General features: G+C 43.3%; 1 protein-coding gene and 1 long non-coding RNA gene across 2 annotated transcripts; one reads left to right on the top strand and one right to left on the bottom strand.

Annotated features, from left to right (window-relative positions):
- Nucleotides 1-24,051, bottom strand: LOC103469073 (xylosyltransferase 1-like). The gene is made up of 11 exons (XM_008416563.3): nucleotides 23,646-24,051; nucleotides 15,825-16,323; nucleotides 13,359-13,522; nucleotides 12,796-12,998; nucleotides 9,671-9,751; nucleotides 8,946-9,162; nucleotides 8,350-8,526; nucleotides 7,449-7,717; nucleotides 3,484-3,679; nucleotides 2,369-2,705; nucleotides 1-491 (listed from the first exon to the last, which is right to left on the bottom strand). Exons 1-11 carry the CDS (start codon nucleotides 23,937-23,939, stop codon nucleotides 169-171), a joined length of 2,760 nt encoding a protein of 919 aa, XP_008414785.1. The 5' UTR covers nucleotides 23,940-24,051; the 3' UTR covers nucleotides 1-168.
- LOC145552650 (uncharacterized) lies at nucleotides 13,463-18,841 on the top strand. The gene is made up of 2 exons (XR_014088788.1): nucleotides 13,463-13,549; nucleotides 18,081-18,841. It is a non-coding gene; the product is annotated as an uncharacterized LOC145552650 (long non-coding RNA).
- Nucleotides 24,052-24,275: the final 224 nt, after the last annotated feature.

Below are 24,275 nucleotides of genomic sequence, written 5' to 3'. Positions count from 1 at the left end.
TAATAAATAATCATTTTTGTGAACTCGACAACAAGAGGTATGAAGTTCTGGTTCTGACATTCATTGGGCCGTATTGTCCCAAACCGAACTGGGACCAGACCGGGTTCTGGTCCTCCTCCGTTCCTGCCACCTTCAAATAAATAAATGTTTCCTCCGTCCGTCCCGCTGCTACCTGATCCGGCCGTCCGCTCTGGGCGCGCTCAGTTCGGATTTGGGGTCGGGGCTGGCGGAGCTCCACGTGGTGCGGGCGCAGCGCTGCATGACGGGGCAGGCGCTGGGGCCCAGCGAGCAGACGTCCGCGGCGGCCCAGTGGCCCTCCAGGAGCCCGTCCAGCCAGCGGCGCAGCGGCGCCCCCGTCAGGCCGGAGTTGGCCTCGGCCTCCTCCACGGCGCGGAGGCTCACCGGCAGCCGCAGCACCGGGTTCAGGCCGTGGAAGCTCTGCTCCATGTAGGAGTTCCTGGGCGGGCCGGCGTGGAGCCGCAGCGTGTCCTCTGGGTGGACAGGGGGACAAGCAGGACATTCAGCTTCTAGGCACCACAAATCTGGAACAAACTTCCTGAAAACTGAAAAACTGCTGAAACACTGACTGCCTTTAAATCAAGGCTGAAGCCCTCCTGTTTAGAGCTGGCTGATTAATAATCAATGGAATATTGATCTACACCAGGGGTGTCCAAAGTGGGTCCCTGAGGCCCGGCATCCTGCATGTTTTAGTTCTCCCCCTGGTTTAACACACCTGGACTAAGTGATGGCTCGTTAGAGGCCGAAGCAGAACATTGACCTGCTGAACACGTTAGAACCACGAGGGAGAGAATAAAACATGCAAGACGCCTCAGGGACCCACTTTGGACCCACGTTGGACCCACTTTGGACCCCCTGGTCCACATATTCGATGCATATTCATGTTTTCGGCACTCATCAAATGTAATGTTTGTTAACAGTTTCTCACTTAGAGACTGTACGACGTTTTTATGACTTTATGTTTTTATGATGTTAAGCACTTTGAACAGCCTTTTTGCTGAAATGTGCCATACAAATAAACTTGATTGATTGATTGATCCAGAAAACAAGTTTAAGCTGTATGTATTAGCTGTATGATTAGGGGCGATGTAGCTTCCCACATCTCTTAGCTGGTTTTCCACGTGTCCGTCCTTCAGCTCCCTGACCTGCGGGGCTCTCTGGGCTCCATGACGCTGGAGACCAGAGAGCATCATGGAACAAGCTTTAAAAATCTTGTTCCATGATGCTCTTTGGTCTCCATCATGGAACAAGCTTTTTAAAGCTTTAAAAATCTTGTTCCATGCTGCTCTTTGGTCTCCACCATGGAACCAGCTTTTTAAAGCTTGCTCTTTAAAAACAGAACGGCTGCATTTAGTCTGAGATTAAACTGCACTGAACGGATGTCGTCTCGGTTACTAATCAGGCGACTTCAGTAACATTTGTTGCTCTGGATTTTTATTTAGAGCGATCAGAGTAAACGGAGTTGATGACAAATACACACCACACTTTTCAGATTTTTGGTTCTGGAAACGGATAGTTTTGCATCAGCTGCACTCTGGTTGTCACGCAACAAAACGAGGGGGATTTTTTATTTCATGAGTTATGTAGAGCCGTTTGGTTTCAGTTTTGTGGAATCAGTAATCCCACTTTCTGATTTTTTCTTGAGTTCAGCCGTAGATGGGACTCTGTTCAGGCTGAGAGTTCAAATCCGTCTTTAGTTCAGCAGCTTCTTTCTGCCTGGCTGACGTCTGTCTGGTCTTTAAAAAGTCCTGCAGTTATCTGTGGACCGCCAGCTGGGGTCGAACAATGAGGGGGTAAATCAGGCGGAGGTGACCCGTGTCGCCACAGAGCGCCAGGATGGACGGATATAAATACATCTGCTGCCGACAGCTGAGGCTTGAAGTGTGTCTGAGCGGCACCGGCTCGTCCGAAGCACTCAGACATTTTCATTTACAGGTCATGTGACTTCCTGTGTGAAGTTGGACCAATCACATTCCTCCAATTAAATGAAATTGTCAAAAAATTTCATTTGTGCCGCTATCACTTTAAAGATATTATGTTTTCAGGGATCATCAAAGGTCAACCTTTCACAAAATCAAACTCATTTTGTCCCAATCAACTGTGCTGAAAATATTTATCTGCACAAACATAAAAAATTATTTATATACATTTTGTTGTTTGTGAATGTGACCTCCGGTGACCTGTGGAAACTTTTTTATCTTAATGTAGCACAATTGGATGTCTCCATGTTTCCACTGATTTTGTGAATTGACCTTTGATAACCTCTGGAGACATTTGTTCATATCTTTACAATGACAGCGGCACAAACAAACATTTTTGCGGCACAAAGGTGTGACGTGTCGCCGCTCACCTTTCTGGATGGGCTGCTGCCGGTGGAACTCGAGCGGAGCGACGACGAAGCTGGTCTGGCCCAGCAGGTTCCAGTGGTGAAGCACTCGGAGCGTCCAGACGCCGGGCCGCAGCGGCGCCGTCAGCGGCGGCCGGTAGTGGGTCACCTCGGCCGACGCGTCCACCAGGATGTCGTAGGTGGCGGCGATGACGTTGGTGGGGTCGATCCAGACCACGGTGGCGGTCAGGTTGCTCTGGCTGCGGCTCCAGCGCTGAACCGCCACCGGCTCGTCTTCGGGCCCCAGCAGGCCGCCCCAGTTCCTGAAGAGCCGCTCCTTCGGGTCCCAGTCCGACCCGACCTGCAACAACACGACCCGGGTTTGGATCGCTTCGTTTGAACTGAACAGACTCTTTTGAAACCTGGGGTGTCTAAAGCGTGGCCTGGGGGCCATTGGTGGCCCTTGAAATGATTTTGCTTGGCCCCTAACCACAAGTCAAGAATGATGAATTTGGCCAAACAAATGGAAAACAACCGATCACACAAAAAAATTGTAAATTGTCCGTTTCTCTCTTAATAGAACAGAGTCTGAAGCAACTTTTATGTTTTGGATCTTTAATGATATACAGATTTTATAAAAGTTTTATTATTGAGTAGATAAAACTTCACAATAAATAAATTTTTGCATTTTTTACTTAAAGAATTTCATGGCCTGCCAGTAGAAAAACGGGGCCAACCACACCTAGCAACAGGGGGCTGACCACACCTAGCAACGGGGCCAACCACACCTAGCAACAGGGGGCTGACCACACCTAGCAACGGGGCCAATCACACCTAGCAACGGGGCAAACCACACCTAGCAACAGGGGGCCAACCACACCTAGCAACAGGGGGCCACCCACACCTAGCAACGGGGCCAACCACACCTAGCAACGGGGGGCCAACCACACCTAGCAACGGGGCCAACCACACCTAGCAACGGGGCCAAGCACAACTAGCAACGGGGCCAAGCACACGTAGCAACGGGGCCAAGCACACCTAGCAACGGGGCCAACTCCACACTAAGAGGATTTCCTCCCAGCAGCTGGATGAATCACTGTGAAGCTGAGGTGGAGCTCAGACTGGATGCGGCTCCTGACCTGGATGTGCTGCAGCCGGTTGCTGCTGTGGGGCTGGCTGGCCAGGGTGAAGTGGTCCCTGGGGGCCACCCAGGTCTCCAGCGTCTCCATCTGGGTGGAGGCTCGGTTTGTGGCCGCGTGGCGCACCAGGTAGCCCTGGAACTGGTCCGACAGGAAGTAGGTGTGCACCGACGTCGGGTGGCTCATGGCGGCGTACCTGAGAGACAAAAGTGGATAAATGTTTCTTTGTGTTTAATTACGGGGAAATTGGATTATTACTGATCATAAAGAGCAATAATAAGGCCCTGCAGCATCTTCTGCTGTAAATAAAAACATGACAGCAAGGATGAAACCTCTGAAACATATCAGTTTCTCAGGGGCCACAATTAATTTATTTTTAAATTCAAAATAATTTTAGTGTCAATTATTTTCTTTTTACTCGATCAGTAATAAATTAAGTATTTTAATTAAAAAGACCAGAAAAAGTTTAAATGTTGTACAGCTTCCTAACTTGTTGGTCAAAATATCCATTTCAGTTTTTTCCCTACAACAAAAATAAGATCTGTGTTTTCAAACCCCTCACTGTATTTAACCCATTTTAAATACAGTGAGGTGTGATTAAGTCTTTTTGAGTAAAAGGTCACCGACGGTTTGTGGCTCTTCTTACTACGACATTAAAATCAAAGCAAAACAACAAAAACGTGGCTCATAAAACACAAACATCTAAATGTTTCTATGTAAGACATAAATTTGTTGTTGAAAATCTCATTTTATTCATTCCTGAACTCTGACCAGAGGCCACAGAAAACTACGCAGAGGGCCACAGACGGCCCCCAGGCCACACTTTGGACAACCCAGGCCAAACTGATTTCATTTCGGCCCGCATCAAGGTCATGAACGTGCTGTAAGGGCTGGTTTTGGTGAACCCATAGATAACTGTTAGCTTTCAAATGAAAACTGATTTGATTTGACTGATAAAATAAAATTTAAGTAAACAGTTATCTTAAAGATCAATTTATGTGTAGACGGCCACATAAATAGCTATGGTGGCTGGATTTGGCCCGCGGGCCTTGAGTTTGACACTTTGGACACAATGTGATGGGGGATCCCGCCCAGAAGCTAATGCTGTTTCAGAACCCCTGATCTAGCTAAAGTCATTAAAAACATGTTTTTAACTCTGGAGTGGAGGAGGGAAAGGCAGCAAATGAAGGTGTTTCCAGATGAACTGCTGCTGCTGGAGCTGCTGCTGCTGTTGCTGGAGCTGCTGCTGCTGGAGCTGCTGCTGCTGGAGCTGCTGCTGCTGGAGCTGCTGCTGCTGGAGCTGCTGCAGCTGGAGCTGCTGCAGCTGGAGCTGCTGCTGCTGGAGCTGCTGCTGCTGCTGCTGGAGCTGCTGCTGCTGGAGCTGCTGCAGCTGGAGCTGCTGCAGCTGGAGCTGCTGCTGCTGGAGCTGCTGCAGCTGGAGCTGCTGCTGCTGCTGCTGGAGCTGCTGCAGCTGGAGCTGCTGCAGCTGCTGCTGGAGCTGCTGCAGCTGGAGCTGCTGCTGCTGTTGCTGGAGCTGCTGCTGCTGGAGCTGCTGCTGCTGGAGCTGCTGCTGCTGTTGCTGGAGCTGCTGCTGCTGTTGCTGGAGCTGCTGTTGCTGGAGCTGCTGCTGTTGCTGGAGCTGCTGCTGCTGTTGCTGGAGCTGCTGCTGCTGTTGCTGGAGCTGCTGTTGCTGGAGCTGCTGCTGTTGCTGGAGCTGCTGCTGCTGTTGCTGGAGCTGCTGTTGCTGGAGCTGCTGCTGCTGTTGCTGGAGCTGCTGTTGCTGGAGCTGCTGCTGCTGTTGCTGGAGCTGCTGTTGCTGGAGCTGCTGCTGCTGTTGCTGGAGCTGCTGCTGCTGGAGCTGCTGCTGCTGTTGCTGGAGCTGCTGCTGCTGTTGCTGGAGCTGCTGTTGCTGGAGCTGCTGCTGCTGTTGCTGGAGCTGCTGTTGCTGGAGCTGCTGCTGCTGTTGCTGGAGCTGCTGCTGCTGCTGCTGCTGTTGCTGGAGCTGCTGCTGCTGTTGCTGGAGCTGCTGTTGCTGGAGCTGCTGCTGTTGCTGGAGCTGCTGCTGCTGTTGCTGGAGCTGCTGTTGCTGGAGCTGCTGCTGCTGTTGCTGGAGCTGCTGCTGCTGGAGCTGCTGCTGTTGCTGGAGCTGCTGCTGCTGTTGCTGGAGCTGCTGTTGCTGGAGCTGCTGCTGCTGTTGCTGGAGCTGCTGCTGCTGGAGCTGCTGCTGCTGTTGCTGGAGCTGCTGCTGCTGTTGCTGGAGCTGCTGCTGCTGGAGCTGCTGCTGTTGCTGGAGCTGCTGCTGCTGTTGCTGGAGCTGCTGTTGCTGGAGCTGCTGCTGTTGCTGCTGGAGCTGCTGCTGCTGTTGCTGGAGCTGCTGTTGCTGGAGCTGCTGCTGCTGGAGCTGCTGCTGCTGGAGCTGCTGCTGCTGTTGCTGGAGCTGCTGTTGCTGGAGCTGCTGCTGCTGCTGGTGTTGCTGCTGTTGCTGGAGCTGCTGCTGCTGCTGGTGTTGCTGCTGTTGCTGGAGCTGCTGTTGCCGCTGGAGCTGCTGCTGCTGCTGAGGGAAACGACGCCGTGTTTCCAGCCAGCCGCTGCTGCTCCTGCAGCGCTGCCTCCACCCAGCCTAACCACCAATCCCCACCCAAACCAGCAACAACAGCCTCCTTGTAGCAGTGGGTCTCCGCCTGCAGCGCACACAGAAACCTTGAGTGGGCAGAGACTGAGGCCTGCTTGTGCTGCAGAACAAGCGCGCCTTATCTTTATATTTAATTTGGAGTGAATAAACTCGGCCTGCGGTGAGTTTAGTGGAAAGATGCGTCTCTCCGTTTCCCTGGAAACTGGAACAGCAGCTTCTCTGAAACCGCTGATTCTATACAGAATCTGAGTCTTTATGCCGACTAACAAAAATATGGGATTTTCCACAAGCTTTTCATTTCTATCAGCAACTTCATGGTAGAAAGTGTGAAGAAAGTGAGACACAAAATGATTTATGGCATTTAAAGCAGTTATTTATTTAAATTTAGATGATTATGTCTCACAGCGACTGAAGAAATCCTCTAAAAAAATCTTACATCAGATCTGTTGTCAGTTTATCGCTAAACAAGCTGGCTGAATCCAAAATATTACTAGAAAATTAAGTGGAAGGATGACATGGGATCAAAAGTAAAGTCAATTCAGCACCAATTGGTTATATATACAAAGAATGAAACAATTATTAATGATTAATCACTTATTAAAATAATTGTCAACTAATTTAGTCATTGATTAATTGTTAACCGGAGCAAACAGACTCATAAAAGAGCATTTGCTGAAAAGCCCAACATATTCAGAGCTGTAATTATCAATATTTTTTAACCAGAACTCCTCAGGTTACATAGTTTTAGCTTCACCTGCATCAAATTCAGGAAATTTCTTTTTAAGCAATAACATGCTTTTTTTTCTTATTTAAAAATAATTTTTTTTTTTACTTTGCATCTTTTAATGTATTTCTGATGCATAAAAAGGTTTAAGTGGTTGAAATGAAGAAAAGTGCAGAAAGTGCCTCTGTCTCTTTAAAAACTCCTCTTTCTGAAGCTCCTCCTCCAGGAAGTCATCCCAAAATGGATCCTTTATTAACCCTTTAACATCGTTTTCACCACAGAGAAGTGGCTCCTATAATGAGCTCAGAAGATGTTTGCTAATTGTTGCTGACTAGTCTGAAGGAGCTGAGTGGGGGAGGAGCTTTTGCCTCGAAGGCGGAGCTACGTCCATCTAGGCGCTTTGCACATCTTAATGGTTGCCATGGAGATGAAAGGATTCATTAAATGTGCATGAAAGAATCAAGGAAACACTCCAGGTTTGTTTCTGATGCAGGAATAAAAAGATAAAATGATGGAAAGCTAAAAAAGTGGATTTAAATGATGCTGCCCCTTTATGAGTGTCTGGATAAATTAATATTTGTGTCTTTGTGTTTTGCGGACGCGGCGTACCTGCAGCTGTGGTCGCCGGGGTGTCCCTGCAGCGACCCGGCGGCGCGCGCCAGGCCCATGCGGGCGAAGGCGTGGTGGTGGCTGAGCGCGGCGTCGGACAGGCCGGAGACGCCGTCCGTCTGCTGGTGGAAGACGTTCTCCCAGTAGGCCTGCAGGCCCGGCGTGTCGGACGGATACGCGCCGAACAGGAAGGCGTCCAGCTGGCTGATGATCTCCTGGCTGACGCTGGCCTCGAACTTCCGGGCGAAGAACGTCGGCCTGGAGGCCTGCTGCGGATCAATAACCAATAATTCACCATCTATTTTTTATCCTTATTTTATGTCAGCGTGTGCACATGTGTGGTCGAGAGCATGACTTCCAACCCCGACATTAGAGTAAAAACCTCAGCGGCTGCCTAGGTCCAAAAATACCTGCAGCGGCCTCCAGAACCAGAACTCCTTATAGAACCCGTCCGCAGATGCTGACCTCAGATCTGCCAACGCAAACGCTGCGGAACCGCCTCAAAGCGGCGCTGCTAATTTGTGAATACGCGTCTATTCTGGGCTCCTCTGCAGGATCGGTTTCATCCCAGAGAGAACCACTCTGCCTCACCGGGTCGGAGCAGAACTTCTTTCTGATTTGGTCTTTTTATAGATTTTTTCTTGTCTCTTTTTGTTGAATCATTGAATATTTGGACAATTATTTCCTCTGTGGAGCTGGAAGGATTTTCCTCTCTTACTTTTTTTACCCTCAAACAGTTGTTTTGATATGTAACCATGACAACAAACGACTTGTACAATATTTTTATGTGTAACTGCTTGTAATTGTTGTATAAACTTTGCTGCCTATAAACAAACATTTATTCTGTGCTTGAAGCGACTGAGTTTGGCATGACGGGCGCCTCCAGGTGAGGCGGACTCACCTGGAGGCGCGGCAGGTCAGAGGGCTTGAAGTCGTTGGGAGAGCAGCCGCACCAGTCCACTATGTGCTTGTACTGGCACTTGCATCCCAGTTTGCGGTTCCAGTTGGTGAGCCTCAGGTTGTTGTCCACCATCGTCTCACAGTGGACGCTGTTCTCCAGGACGGTGTGGAAAAACGACTGAAGACGGAAGAAAAAACGGTTTTACAAACAAAAAGAAGAGGGAGTTCCTTCCTTCACCAGATGAGGGCGCCAGTCAGCACAGTCAGCGGATTAACATCAGGAGAAGAAAACTGTTCACCTGGTAAAGAGGGAGAAGCAAAACAAACCAGACAAGAAACTGTTTTTTATTTTCTTTAAGATTTTAAATGTTAATTTGCACTTTGTAAAACACATAATACATGATTAATGCTTAGTTTTAATTAAAACTTATTTTTAATTAGTAAACTAAACACAATTTTAGGATTACCAATAGAAAAACTGTATTTTTTCTCTACACTCTTTATTTTTAAAATAATCTACATATCCTTTGAAACATTTTCTTTTTAATAAAAACTGAATGGCTGCTGTGAGCAAAAAGCAGTGTGTTGTGTCGGTACCTCGGCCGGCAGCAGCGTGTAGCCGTAGAACCGCTTCATGTTTCTGACCAGATCGTCCTGCGAGGTCACGACGTAATCCACAAACGGCCGGCTGAGCAGGAACCAATCAGAGCCTCCGTCCACCGACACGCCCTCCGGGATCTTACGGTCTCCCAGGCGCCACATGTGGGTGTCGCACTCGTAGAAAACCCGGTCCAGGCCCTGCTTCCGGATGAAACTGGGACAAAGCAGCGCCGGTTCTTAACTCCCGAACGTTAATCAGAGGCTGGATTCATGTTTAACTCAGTGGTCTCTGAACCTTTTGTCTCATGTTGGAAATGAAAGACTTAAAACATTTCTACCTGCTCAACAATAAACTATTTTAAACAAATACAGTTTATTTTACTGCAAATGGATGTCAATTATTGTAAATCCAAAGCTGAAAAAAGGTTTTGCACGTTTGCCTTATTAATCACTTGCAAAAAAAAAAAAAATCTAACAAAAAAAAAAAAACGACTTTAAAGACAAAAATATTTTTGTGCCTAAAAATGATTGTAAAACATTTAAAGGTTGTTTGCTCAAATTAAATGTAAATAATGTCCATTTGCAGGCCAGACTTGTGTTTTGAAAATGTATTTAGGGCCACATAAAATCACTCCAGGGCCGCAAATGGCCCCTGAACCGCACTTTGGACACCCCTGGTTTAATGAACGTAAAACAACTGAAGATGGCTGCTGCGTTCCTACCGAGCGTTGTCTCTGCCGTGAGACTTGATGAAGTTCATGTTGCGATGTTTGGAGAGAAACGCCACCAGCTGGTCGTTCGTCCTGAGGAGAAAATTTACAAATTTACAAATTAGTAAAAAAATTTTAAAAGCATCAGAGATTTCACAGCTGCAGGTTTTTATGAAGAAAGGATTTCCAGGCCTCTGCTCCACCAGAACCAGAACCAGAACAGAGTTACTGCGAACTGAGCCTTTTCCTCATGTCGTTTCATATGGAGGGCAGAGTCTGACATAATTTAGCAATAAACATTTAAATAAATAAAAGGCTTGATAAAGTGATTCATGCGGCAAACATTTCATCTGAAACATAAAAATAAGAATTTTCACAAATTATTTGATTTTCCAGTGTTGCATAAATTAAAGTTTAGTTTTAACGGCATTAATTTAATATAATCACTAATCAATTTTCACTTCTATCTAATCTTATTGCTTTATCAGTTTTCTTTTTCATTTCATTAATCTTGTCTAATTTTTTAATACTGTGTATTAATTTAATTACATTTTTAAAAAATCACTTGGTGTCACATTTTATTGCACTATTTATTTTTCCATATTCTGTTTCTATTATTTGTCATTTATATTTATTTATCGTCACCTCCATGTCTTGATGGATTTTACTGGAGTTTGGAATGTTTTGCGCTTTGGAGATTTTTTTTTGTACCCATCCCCTGACTGATACTTTTCAGCAACCTTTTCTCTGATTGGCTGGAGTGTCCTTCAGTCTTCATGCTGTGATGGAACCACTGATGAACCAGTGAATGGACCAGAACTAGAACCAGCTGCCCAGCCAGCACCAGCACCATCTGTCTGGACCTCTGTTGAATTAGGTCGATATTTACATAATCACTTGTTTTATGTTACATATTTTTATTTAATCATCATTATTTTGTAAAAATAAGCTTTAAATGTGAAATTAAAGGGTTTATAAATAATTTTTTGTTCAAAAAAGCCAAATTTTGTTGATTTATTGATTTGAAAAAGTAATAAAACTAATTGTTGCTTTGTTTGAGCATCAGTGGCTTCGTCCTGGGATCAGCCGCTGCTCTGTGTGTCCTCATGGAACAGGAAGTCGGATGCAGCTTCCTGTGGACGAAGCACTTCCTGCTCTGAAACCAAAACAATCTTCCATTAAAGGGAAGTGTGAGTTTCCTTGATTGGTCGCAGCTGAGCTGATTTATTTCATCGCCTGCAGAGCGAAACGCAAAGAGGAAACGGAAAACTTTGACAGATACTTCAGAGGCCGGAGGCGACGGCGCCGCCTGCTGGACCGTCCTGGTTACGTCCCACTGCAGGGATGTGGCTCTGCTCTGTTCCGTCTCCACGGAGCAGGAATTCCCTGATTATTTCTCTGATTTAAGGTCGGGGAAATGAAAATTAGAGGAAAAAATATTGACATTTTATTTCCTGTCATTTTGTCTGGATGTTGAATCTGCATGTTTCTTCCAGCTTGATTCCCTTTTTAAAACCCGCAGCATGGAGCTGAAACGATCAATCGGATTAATCACAATTAATCACGATTAACTGATTATTGATCAACTGATTTAGAAAAGATTGTTATGATTATTAACATTCAGACTCAGAAAAAAGCTAGTTTGCTAAAAAAGCAACAGAGCAGAAATTAAGCCAAAACTGTACCAACATTTAAATACGTTTTGGATTTATAAATGTAAATTTGTCTTATGTTTGGTACTTTTAACCCATTTTTCTTTATTTTTAAACCTTTATTTTTAAATAAATCTGCAGAACGTGCTAATTTTTTTTATCTGTTTAGTCGCCAGAATAGTCGATTATTAAAATAACGATGAGCTGCTGCAGCAGGCTAACAAAGTGAAACATTTGGTCCGTCTCGCTGACCTTCGCCTGTGACCTCAGGCATCGACTGATGGTGGCGCCGAAGCTGCGGCCCAGTTATGGATTTTAGCTGGAGGCGCGTTCAGACTCTGCTGACGCCCATCCTGTGTGTGACCTGCTGGCTTTACGTCCTTATGAGGACAAACAAAAAAAAACCCAAACACAAACGAGGCGCAGGAAACGTTTCCGACTTCAGGAAAAGAGTCGCCTCCAAAATAAAAGAGTTAAATTCAGAAACAGCAGCTGCTTCCAGTGAGCAGCAACTAATAATCATGTTTAGTCTAATTTATTTATACTTTCATCTTTTTATGCAAAAGATCAATAAAATATCCAGATGCAAAAATATTAGTGACATTCAGTCATTTTCAATAAATTACAATACATGTTCTTTGACAGTAACTATTCATATTTCTGTGTTTAAAGTATTTTTTATCCGTCTGATATAATATTATTATCTTAAATGCAGGTTTTTATTAGCTGTAGGCAGAAAATAATCATAATTAACAGAAACAGTCTGTGTGGAATAATCTATCAAATTATCTTCACTTTGTGAATTGAATTTCAATAATATTCTAATTTACTGAGCAGGTCTGCACTGCAAAAACACAAAATCTCACCAGGTATTTTTGGTCTATTTTCTAACACAGACGTCTTGATGAGCTGGAAATAAAACAAAACTAACTTACAAATAACTTTTCTGCAAGACATACAAGATTGTTTTACATCAATAATTCTTAAATATTGATAAAAAATATACGGGCAGATTTTTTTCACTTAGATCAAGACATTTTTCCAACTTTTAAAGTGTAAAATCTGCCGCTGAAGCTAGTAGTTATTATCAATATTAAGTTACTATTGAAGTAAAACAGGCTTCTGTGACTTGCAGAAAAGTTATTTGTAAGTTTTGTCTTGTTTTAAGTGTTCTAAGATATTTGCACCAGAAAACAGTGAGATTTTGTGTTTTTACAGTGCAATTATAGTGGCGAAAATGGAAATCTTTCTAATCCTGTAATTATTCTTTTTAATTTTTTTGTAGATTTCTAGGATTTCTGAAGGGCTTCTTTCCATTTCCAGTGTTTTTCTATACTGATAAAATCCAAATAAAATGTTTGAAGGGGTTCAGAAAACCTTGAGGACAGAAACTAGATCCGCTCAAACCACAGAAGAAGAACCGATAAATGTTGGGTCGAGAATCAAAGCAGAATATGTTCTGAACGAGAACATGTGACCTCTGACCTGATGGGGTAGTCGGCGGCGCTCAGGTTGATGAAGAAGTCCCAGGACCAGTCGGCCATTTTGAGGAGGTCGTCCATGCTGCGCAGGTACATGGTCAGGAGACTGGCTCCGCCCCAAATGGTCGCCATCCTCCAGGGCGTCACTCTGACGTTGGGGAACCGGCCCGCCAGAGACAGAACCTCTTGGTGGAGGTAATCGGACCTCTGAGACGAACAGAAACCGCCAAGACGGAGTTAAACTGGTTGGCGTTAGTTTTATACTTTATTAATAATTTATGCAGATTTAATTTAATGAACTTAGATGTGCTTCGTAATAAAAAGCTTGGAGATATTTATTTTAAAAAGCATGAAAACACTTGGGGAGCGTTCTCTGTTTTTATATCATCTTTGTATTTTTGATTTATGGATCTTTTTCAGCCTGACTCCCCCCGGTTCTGCCGGACTCAGCCGGTCCTGCCGGACTCCCCTGGTTCTGCTGGACTCCCCCTGGTTCTGCCGGACTCCCCGTGGTTCTGCCTGACTCCCCATGGTTCTGCTGGACTCCCCCGGTTCTGCCGGACTCACCTGGTCCACGTGGATGTAGTAGAAGTGCGATGTGTGGTAGATGGCCTTGAAGAGCCGGTGGAACTGGCGCACGGCGCGGCCGTGGACCACCAGGACGAAGGCGACGCGGACCGGCGGCGAGCCGGTGGCGCCGCCGTCCCACTGGACGTTTATGTTAGCCTTACCTGGACAAGGAGGAGACGGGGTCAAAGGTCAGTCTGCATTACAGCTATACACTATAATTACACTGAAAAAACACAAAATCCAGCTAGTTTCTAATATCTTAGTGCACTTTAAATATGACAAAATTACAGATAAATAAGTTTGTAAGTCAATAATTCTTGAATATTAGATAAAGTGCCAGTTTCATTGGGAAAAGACATTTTTCCCATAAGTGAAATAATCTGTGGGTGAAACTAATAGTTTTTATCCATATTAAGGAATTTTTGACTTAAAACGAGATTCTTTATCTTGTAGAAAAGTTATTTGTGAGTTTTGTCTCATTTCCTGTGTTTTCAGATATCTGCACTGGAAACTATACAAAAAATAATCAGAGATGCAAATGTCACATGACTTTTTGAAAAGAGACAAATATCCACTTTAGTTTATAATTTTTGTAATTTTTAAAGAATTAATGTTTTATTTCTTTGTTTTAGGCTTAAAGATAAACATAAAACATGATGGATATTGAAAAGGCACAACCTGTAAAAACATTACTGGTATGTTTTGTCTTTCTTTGTTTGTATTTGGTGCAAATGTTGCAGGAGAAAAATGTAAAAATGTTTAAAAACCTGCATTAGTTATTACATCTGTACTTAAAATGTTAAACAGTTATCAAGAGACTTTGTGAAAGGTCCAGTAAATTGATCTTTATAAACTTTAGATCTGTTTTTCTCAGGCTGTATTTGGTTTTTAAAATAAGAAAATAAAAAAAAAATCATGATCTTAAAAATGAAAAAGAACAAATTAATGATTTTAAATTCAGATATAATAATAAATGGAAGTTTTAAACAAGTTTTTGGACATTTTTTCCAGTATTTACACTGAATTTCCAGGAAGAAGTGATATGATTTTAGATCCGATTAGGTTGGAATAGATGTGCCACTTTATCTTGTTTTTATGTTTATCTATTTAAAATTGGCATTTTTTTCTATTTTAAATTAGTTTAAATTAGTTTCTGAGAGAAAAATTGGGTAAAAGGTTGTAAACTGTTTTACTTTGGGGTCAAACCAAATAAAACCTGTGGAAACCGGGTTTAATACGTTCCTGAAGCTCTAAACCAGAACAAACGCTCCGTTTCCGTGTTTTAACGGCTGATGTCGCTCAGTGAAACGGGCCGGGTCGAGGTTTGCAGAACAATCGAGCGACCTCCTGGCTGCGGGCCACGCTGGCTCCAGCTGCCATCAGCTGAGCCGAACGCCCTCGACGTGGCCCGAAAGCCTAAAACCGTCTAAGGAATCAGAACCAGCGCCAGTCCTTGGACCTAATGACTACTGTGTCATCAAAGGAAGCTGTAATCATATAAATGAAGCGTGGGGCGGCCCTTACACCGAGCCATTAGTCAGCCTGTGCAGAGTAAGACTACAAACGGGTTGTTTAATTAGGGTGTAATTACCCAGCATCCTCTCTGCGTCTCTTCGTACTACAGATCCTCAAAATAGAGCTGCCAACCACAGAGATGGCTCTCTCTCTGCTGCTTCTGCTAAAAATGTTCCTCAAACGGTACATTTAGAGAAGAAGGGGGCGCAGCTGGTTTAAAACCCAGAGACCTGCTGCCAGGCGCTGCAGCCATCAGTCGGATTAATCAGATTAATCGTCAGATAATTTGGTAATCTATGTGCTGTTTTTTAGTCTAAAAAGCCATTTCCTGAAAGAACAACAAACTCAGAGCAGATATGGAGCCAAAACTGTACAAAATAAAAACACATTTGTCTGTAAATGTTTCCCCAAAACTTCTAAAGTTGCAGTTTTAACTTCGCCGGGAAATAAAATGTTTATTTTCTTAATTTAAAATTAACTTAAGTTTCTGTTCATATGCATCTTGTATTTCTAATATTACATAAAATGCCAAAGTCCTTGATTGAAAAATGTGACAATTTGTCAGAAGAATCATCAGATTAATTGATTACTAAAATAACAGATGCAGTGCCGGCCCAAGGCATATGCGTGTTAGGCGTCTGTTTAAGGCCCCCACACCACCAGGGGGCCACCAAGAGCAAAAACAAAAGATTTCAAATTTGGACTTTTTTGAGTTTTTTTTTAGAAAATGTTCAACTTTGCAATCTCTGAATCTGGTCTTCAATTTGTTTGTCTTGAATTTCTGAGTTGGAAAATCAAAAATCTGCTAGAAAAAAAGTTTGGGAGTAAAAATTTCTAGAACAAACTTGGAATTTTCTGATACTGAAAAATCAAAAATGTTTGAGTCTTAAAACAGAACGCTTTGACAGTAAAGTTTTGCCTTTTGAAACTCTGAACCGTGGTTCTGACCTTGGATCGGACAGTAGCGCGGGACTTTCTCCGGCATCAGCTCCCGCTCTTTGTGCTTGCAGTAGACCTCGACAATGCGCTGCCGGCACTCGCGGCTCTTGGCTCTGGACAGGGCGGAAATGGCCTCCTTTCCGCTGATCTCGCACTGCGGCCGCTCCCTGTTGGGCTCCGGACCCGGCGGCAGCGCGGGCGACCCGGGCCGCTTCGTCTGGAAGAAGGGGGCGTCCTGGTTGGAGCCCTGGGCCGGCGCCGGGACGGTCAGGATGTGGGTCTGGTTGGGCGCTTTAGGGAGGACCGGAGCATGCTTTAGGACTTCATTTCCCAGCATGCCTTGGTTCTTTTCCAGCTTTCGCTTGCCGTTTGCAGCGGAGAGACGCTGACGCTGCGACCGAGCTCCCAGGTTGCTGTTGCTGTCGATGTTGTCAAAGTCTTTTTGGACCGAGTTCTCGTTGTTGTTGCTGTCGGGCCGGAGCTTTGGACGGTGGGGACGGTGGACATCCTGCAGGCGGGAGGACAAAACATCAGGAAGACAAAAACCATCTGCTAATCCACAGCGACACATTACAGAGATACAGAAAATATAACTTCATTTAGAACAAAAACACTCAGAAATTTTATAGGAAAAACAGGAAAGTTTCTGAGATGAAAAGTAGAAAATCTGCTTGCAAAAATCTCAGAAATTTTGATTTTAAACTCAGCAATTTTCTAGACAAAACGTTGAAATTTCAGAGTTTGAAACATTAAAAATTTCAGAAAATTTTTAAGGAAAAAAAACTTTCAAAAGTAAAAACATTTAAAATGTTGGAAATTTTCAGAGTTTCAAAAATAGAAAATATTTGACATATTAGAGAAGCAAATTGTTGAGATGTTTTTCTTGTTCAGTATCAGTGAAACATCAGCAGTAAAGTTTAACTTTGGCTTTAAATTGTTTCTGGTCCCCATGAATATGAATGAAAATGTGTGAAGAGCCGCAGAGCATTCAAAGTGTTTGTGTTCCAGCAGCTCAGCATCGTGACCTCGATGGGTTTCTAATCCCACAAATCGCCCCATTTCTGTCTTTCCCAGAGATAAACGATGCGTTTGAGTGTGTGGGAGAAAGCAGCGGTATCAGCTCCGACCACCTGCTCCACAGACAACCTCTCATTATCTCATCTCTAATATCAGCTTAGAGGAATGCGTGAGTGCAGAGAAGCGGTGAATGTTCCCGGCTCTCCATGCAGCACTGTGATTAAAACAGGAAGAGATAAAAACCTCAGGACGAATTAAACTCTGAGGATTTATTCTCCTCCTCCTGAGCTTTCACAACCTGAAACTACAGCAGCTAACATGCTGGTCATGTTTTAATTACTCACGATGACCAAAAACTACAGACTTCCTACCAGTGGCGACCCAAAAAGGGGGCCACAAGGGGGCCATGGCCCTCTGGAAAAATCCTGCCCACCTCAAGTAATCATGCCCAGTTCATACAAACGTACACAGAATACTTTGAAATCTGAATAGTTAAAAAGAAATATAACTTAAAATTTGAAAAAGAAATGGGGGTTGGTCTTCTTTTGGACTCACAAAAGTGGAACCTTTGTATTCACGTGTTTCTGGTACACCCATGAACGTGATGCACAGCACCAGCTGGCGTTGGCTGGCGGTTGACTCTTACTTCTAAAACGATGTGATTGATCACCGGAAAATACCACTGAAAACCAGAAAATGACTAAATAAGTGATATTTTAATTAACAAACCTTTTTTGCTGCTAAATTATTGAAGACATGCATGAAGGAGCTCAAAATTTAATATTTAAAGTTTTTAATCTGTTCAAGTTCTTCATCTGATTGGAGCAAAGAGTTTCAGGAAGTTCAGATAATTCACGGAGCGTCTATAGAAATGTGAACTGTGGATGCTAACATTAGCACTAGCTGCTACATGATTAGCATTTAGATGCTATTTTAGGCTTGAAAAGCTAATTTAGCATAACTTGAACATGACAGTCGTCTCTTCCAGCGTCCAATCAGATTGTTTCTAAGGCAGAAATGAATTAAACCCCATCAGACGTCGCTTGTGCATCAGATTTGTGAGGGTACCGGAAACACGTGAATACAAAGGTTCCGCTCAGAAAAAAACAAAAAATAAAACAACAAAAACTGTTAATTACATTAAAATGTTTTACACATTACAATCAAGTCATAATTGCAAACAAAAAGATGTTTTTAATTGCAAACTAAGAGCTCTTGACAGAAAAGGTATTTCTCCTTCCTTCACAGAAAGACAAGCTCTGCGTTTTTTCCCAGCATGCCGTGCAGTCCTTGGAGACGGTCTGCAGCCAAAATACCAGCGTTTACCTACAAACACATCCGTCTTTCTTCCAACCAGAGTCGGTGTCGTCCTGCTGGGAGACGCCGGCCTCGCCTCCCAGCAGGATCCCACTGAACCACCTCAGACCCCCTGCTGGTCGACACAAAGGGCAAAAAATCACAAAACGCAGGAGAAACGAGTCCTGGAGGCAGAAAGGGCAACAAGACGAGAGACGGAGGCTTCAGGGGGAAAGAGTCAAGATGGTGGATCAGGAAATAAATGTTATTTATAAAACAATTCAAGTTAAATAGAAATACCTGAAATATTTTTATTTATACTAATGGTCTAAGAGGAGTCTGGGAACTTCTACTGATGCATTTCATTGTTTCTCTGGGTGTAAAAATGATGTGACACAGAAACATTTCTGAGTTTAGAACATATTTCTATTAATCTTTGAACAAAAAAGATAAAAAATATTCAGAGTGAACTGATAAGTCGAGCAGGTTGATGCTCAGCTCTGACTTAGTTTTGATTTTGATGGTTTTCAGACAGGAACAACGTTCTAGACAGAACAAAAGAACATTTCAACTAAAAGAACTAAAAACTTTTTACATTAATCTCAGAAACTCTGGAAAAAATGAAAATAAAAAACCCCAAAACAATTACTTAATCTGGAGATATCACAGTGATCCTTTCTTCCTGGGAACTGAGTTAACGCAATGCATTCTGGGATTCAGAGTTTTTACGAATCTCTTTTCTGTTCAGTCCTTTAATCTGGTTGAGGCCAGAAAAACTGATGGACTGCAGGTGAAACGGAAGATGTGTGTGATGTTTTGGCAGGTCGTTGATCCGTCTGATAGAACGTCAGACGGCAGCGAGGCGTCGCCTGCAGCTGCAGTTATGAAGTTTATAAAACATAATGAGCTCTTTCATCGGGCGTACACTGCCGCTCTGTAAGGCAGCGATTCATTAGAAAAGCTCCGGGGACGACGTGTTTGCACTCCGGGACCCTGAAGGTACTGAAAACAGAGCGGTTCAGACTCCGACCTGCAGCTGGAGAACCAGAACCAAACTGGTTCAAATGAGACTTCAGACCCTCGGGGGGTTTATGTCAAACTCACAGAGCTGCCCTCCTTTTCTAAAGGAATAAATCCACATTTTTACCAACATTTACGGAGAATATTTATCTGGTTGTTAGATTTTGGAGCTGGAACCTGAAGAAATCAGAAACTGACGGCTCAGCAATGATGTTTATTTAGATTTATGTCTGAGTTCAGAAACACATGAAGGCTTGGAAATGACAAACATCTTTAAAAAGAAAACATTAAGTCAAAAAAACTTGAAGAATTTAACTCACATCAGGATTTTAATGTTAAAAAGTGTTAATTTGTCACATGTAATCAAATTAAGTTGGTCAAACTTACTTTATTTACGGTCGTTTAACATTTCAGTTTAATAAGTTTTCTTGGATAAACTTAATTTGTGGCCAGTTGATGTAATTTATGTAAGTTGGATCAACTGTTTCTTTTTTCAGTGGAGTTTCTAACATTAAATGTTAAAGCTGCGGTTTGATGCCGACGGCAGATTTATTTTCAAAAGGTCGTAATGTGACGGTGAAACCTGCAGGGATTACAGCAGCGATGTTCAGGAATAATGTGAACAAAACATTAAGCAGCTTTTTAGCTTTAATATCCGTGTTTGAAGCTGATTCACCAAAAATAGAAAAACAGATTTCCATAAATAAACACTCATTGTTTTACCTCCATTTCAGTTGATATTCAGTAAACTTTCCTTAAATCTCTGGTTTTCTCCTGCAGAATAAAAAACACTAAAAATGTTTTTCTTTTCAAACCTCTGGTTATTTTATTTTCAATTATGACAAAAATGATTACAGGCGAATTAAAATCTTCTGAGTAATTAAAGGAAACGTTACTCAAAATCAGACTTTGCTGAATTTAAACTGCTTTTTATTTAATTTATTAAACTTGGGGACGTTTTTTAAAAAGTGACTCAAATTTATTCTTATTGCTGAGAAGAAACTAAACAATTTGCAAAATGAATCGTTTTCTTTTAATCTGCAAACTCTTCCCTATAAGACTGACTGCTTTATTTATGAAATATTGCATCTTAGTAACATAATTATAATTTTTGTTGATTTTATTGTATTTGATTATTTCATCCTTTGTTTTGAAGTTTGGATGATTTTTCGCTGCACTAACATCCTGACATCATCCAAACGGACGAAAACATCACATGAAAGTTCAAATATGATGCAACAAATATCGCTCCAATGCAATATCGATATATTGTTTTGGTCTAGTCAAATCACAGAGTCTACAAGCACAACAGGAAGCCGTTAAACAACAAAACCAAGAATCTTGGAAGACAAATTTAAACCAACAAAACACAAAACATCGGATATTAATGAAAACATAAAATCTCAAAACTTCCTGTTTCATGTAACTTTATTTTATCTGGACTTTCAGAATCAGTTCACCGGGTTTCTAAACCCAATCAGTGTTTGAAAGTTATTAATCACTAAAAGTGACTTAAAAAAATATTCAAACGACTTTCAACGAGCAAACAAGTATTTAAGGATTAACGATCTCAGCTTCACTAGGAAGCAGAAATCCCATCAGTCAAACCGGATCGGAAGTAATCCTTTAATCTGATCGGACCCGGCCGTCAGGTTCTGACTTTACCAACAAACCGGTTTCACTTCAAAGCAACTTTAGGACGAAACCAACCGGCCTGCAAACTCAAACTGTGGTAATGGCCTAGTCAAAGTCCAGATGTGAAGCTGGATGTGTCATAAAACTGATGACTGAAGGTTAATCTCAAAACTAATGTTTTAACTGTTTATTCATCCTATCATGCAAACAAAACTCGACCTAAAGAAACATTTTCTTTCAGGTTTTCTAGGAGTTTATTCCAGAGGAGCAGAGAAACTAAACGCTGCCTCACTTTGCTGTATATGGAGTAAAAAAAGTGTCTAAAAACCTGAAGCGTTTTCACCACAGCTGATCAGAAAAGCACCCAGACTCAGTGATTTACAGACCGACAGCAGAAATAGTTTATAACAATAAGTCATATTCTAAACACAAACCTGAAAACCTCCACAGTGTAAAACATAAATAAACTACAGTGGCTCATTTTGTGGTTCTATAAAACAATTTTCTACCACAAAGAGTCTCTGGAGCTGGAAGGCGCGACCATCTGTGGACGATCACATTGTTGCTCTTTACGTCTGCAGACGGTTAACAGACTTTTCTTAAAATGAAATATTTTTCAACAGGAATACGTCAAATGTATGTGGAGCCACTTAGGCTGCGTTCACACTGCAGCCTGAAGTGACCCAATTCCGATTTTCTTTACGTAATGTGACCTGTATCCGATCTCTTCATGGCAGTGTGAACAGCTCAGGTCGGATTCTTTTCAGAATGTGACCCATATCCGATACGTATCCGATTCAAATGCGACCATAACGTTCAGGTCGCATTCATCCGAACTGAACGTCACTGATTCTCAACAAATCTCATTATTCTGTGTCCTGATGCGCAGGAAGAAAAACAACAACCATGACGGATTATATGAGGATTAAGTTGTTAATTTGCTGCTCCGACTGGACAACAACTTCAAATATATAAGCTAAGCTCCACCGTTAGCCTCCATGTTTAGGAACACTGAGCTCTTCTTCTTCTTTTTATGGCGGTTGGCAGAACACTGAGAACGCTGACGCTATGGCGCCCTCTACTGCGCATGTGGGACACTTTCAGGTTGTTTCCCCGTTTACACTGCAGAACCCATACAGGTCGCATTTACTGGCAGTGTGAACGGCCCTGGCAAAAGAATCGGAATTGGGTCCCTTCAGGGTGCAGTGAGAACGCACCCAAAGAGACACAGAAAAGGAACCGGATCAGGTGTTGTTTGTGAGCATAAAGTGTATAAAATATGAACAACGTTCACACAGTCTGAATGATTCAGGTTTAACCAAATTCTCGTTAATATTCAGTTTAACGTGACTAATGCAAAGTGACTCTATCTGTTAGCAATGATTTGCATAAATAATATGCAGGAGAAAATGATTTTACCATTTGGGAATAAAAACATTTTGAAATAAAAGCTGTAAGTGAGTTGCACCAGCTGCTATCTGATCGTTTTTTTAAACCGAGATGAGGTTCAGAAATGCTCCATAAAGCATTTCAGCTCCTTTAGATCTAAATTTGTCTCACATCACGTCTCCTCTGATAAAACTAGAGCAGGATCAGAGGAAGAGCTGCTGGTTCGAGTCTGGACCCGTTTCTGCTGGGGGATTCCAGCTCCTCTTCAGCCGTAAACACACCAACGCACCCTGAACGCCTCACGAATAATCCCATCACTTCGGGTTTCACTTTAATGTACAGAATATTAATTTACTGTTGGAGAAAATCGACTAACAGAAGCTCTGAAAACAGAAAAGTTTGTGTTCAAACTCATTTTAGATGACAAAGTTAGAATTAAAGGCTCACAGATGGACAAATTTTTTATTTTTAAAAATCAATTTTCATATCCAGTGTTTATCCAACCCATATAAATAATAATATTAAAACCCTAAAAACTTCTGTTTTTATCTTTTATCACATTTAAACGCCGAACATTCAAAACAGTCAAGAAGCAAAAAATAAATTATCAAATTAAGAGCAGCAGTTCAGGAAAATCTGAATTAACTTAGAACTTATTTCCAATATATAGAAAATGAATATAGATGTTTAAATAAATGAATTATCTGAATATGTTTCTGATATTTGCTTATTCTTTGCTTATTTAGTTTGATGTCTCAGTGTCTGAAGCCACGTTTCCAAAAGCATCAAATCATCTGATAAATATAACCGATCTGATCAGAGAGTCAGTGATTCCAATTATAATCAATCAAAAACATCAAACAGCAAAAGGCTTTCTGAAAGTTTTAAAAATTATAATAAATTCAGTCACGTTCAGGTTAATCCTCTAAAATCCAAGCAAACTCAGAATAAAAACTGTAAAAAGTTCAACCTGCTGTTGTGATAAAAACAAAATCTGAAGCTGTCAAACATGGTGGTGGCAGCATGATGCTGTGGAGAGAGGAAGATTTCCTCAGTTTTCCACTGAATCATCCAGTTCAACCTGAGCTGCTGTTTCCTCCAGTAAAACCTGCAGCGTTTTAACAATCCGGGCTCGAAGTGGGAAGATCACAGCCTCACTGCGTAATGAAAGGACAGGAAAGTGGATCCCTGCGATAAAAAACCCTCCGTGTTTTTCCTCTTACAGTGGATTCATGTTCTGAAAACATAACACCTGGAAAACACAATCTGAATCCGCGCTGCAGCACAAAGAGAGCAAAACCTCTGAAATGTTCCGGCTTACAAAACAATCCGATGTTTAAAACAAAGACTGAATATTTAACACAGAACCAGAGAGGCGGCTGGCGCCGCTGCCTCCAGGAATAACATGCAGTCTGGCCTCAGACAGAACAGCAGCAGCATTAAACACGCGTGGAAATCATGAGTGAAACCCACCGGCTGCAGCTTGAGTCGAGCGGCCGCCTTCCCGTGCAGCGCGGCGGCTTCCCGCGGCGGCTCGTCCCTCCGCTCCGGCCCCCTCCACCGGCGCTCCGTGGCGGCTTTGTTGAGCAACCCGCTCCGCTCGTCCCGCTTCTCCCGGCTCCTGGTGCCCGCGTCCCCGCCGGCAGAGTCCAGGCTGCTGAAGTTCCACACCACCAGGGTCTGGATGAGCAGCAGCGCCGCGGCGGCGAGCAGCAGCGCGGAGCGGGAGCGGCGCGCCAGCCGCCGGGCGCACGGGGTGCCGACCATCTCCCTCCGGTTCACCGAGAGCCCCGTCCGCTAAACGCAGACAGCGGGGTGTGAATGCTCCCCTCCGCGGCCTGAGAGGGGCTGCAGGCGGGCAGACAGGAGGAGGAGGAGGAGGACGAGGAGGAGGAGGAGGAGGAGGAGGATTTGGCACATGATCGGGATGAGGAGAGGACTGGAGGCAGAGAGGAGGCCCCCCTGTGGTCATCCAGGGGTCAGCAGCGCTGATTCTTGAACTGAATGACGTCCTGGGGCAGAAATGTTCCTGATTACCTCCACTTGCCCCTCACTTGCCCCCCTCCCCCAGGTGAAAAAAAGTATACTTTAGTATACTAAATT

Source organism: Poecilia reticulata, chromosome 8 (genome assembly GCF_904066995.2).
Source record: "Poecilia reticulata chromosome 8, P_reticulata-male-v2, whole genome shotgun sequence".
In the NCBI taxonomy this organism is placed as follows: Eukaryota; Metazoa; Chordata; class Actinopteri; order Cyprinodontiformes; family Poeciliidae; genus Poecilia; species Poecilia reticulata.
The sequence above is the reverse complement of the archived record's forward strand: the minus strand, read 5'-3'. Positions and strand labels throughout refer to the sequence as shown.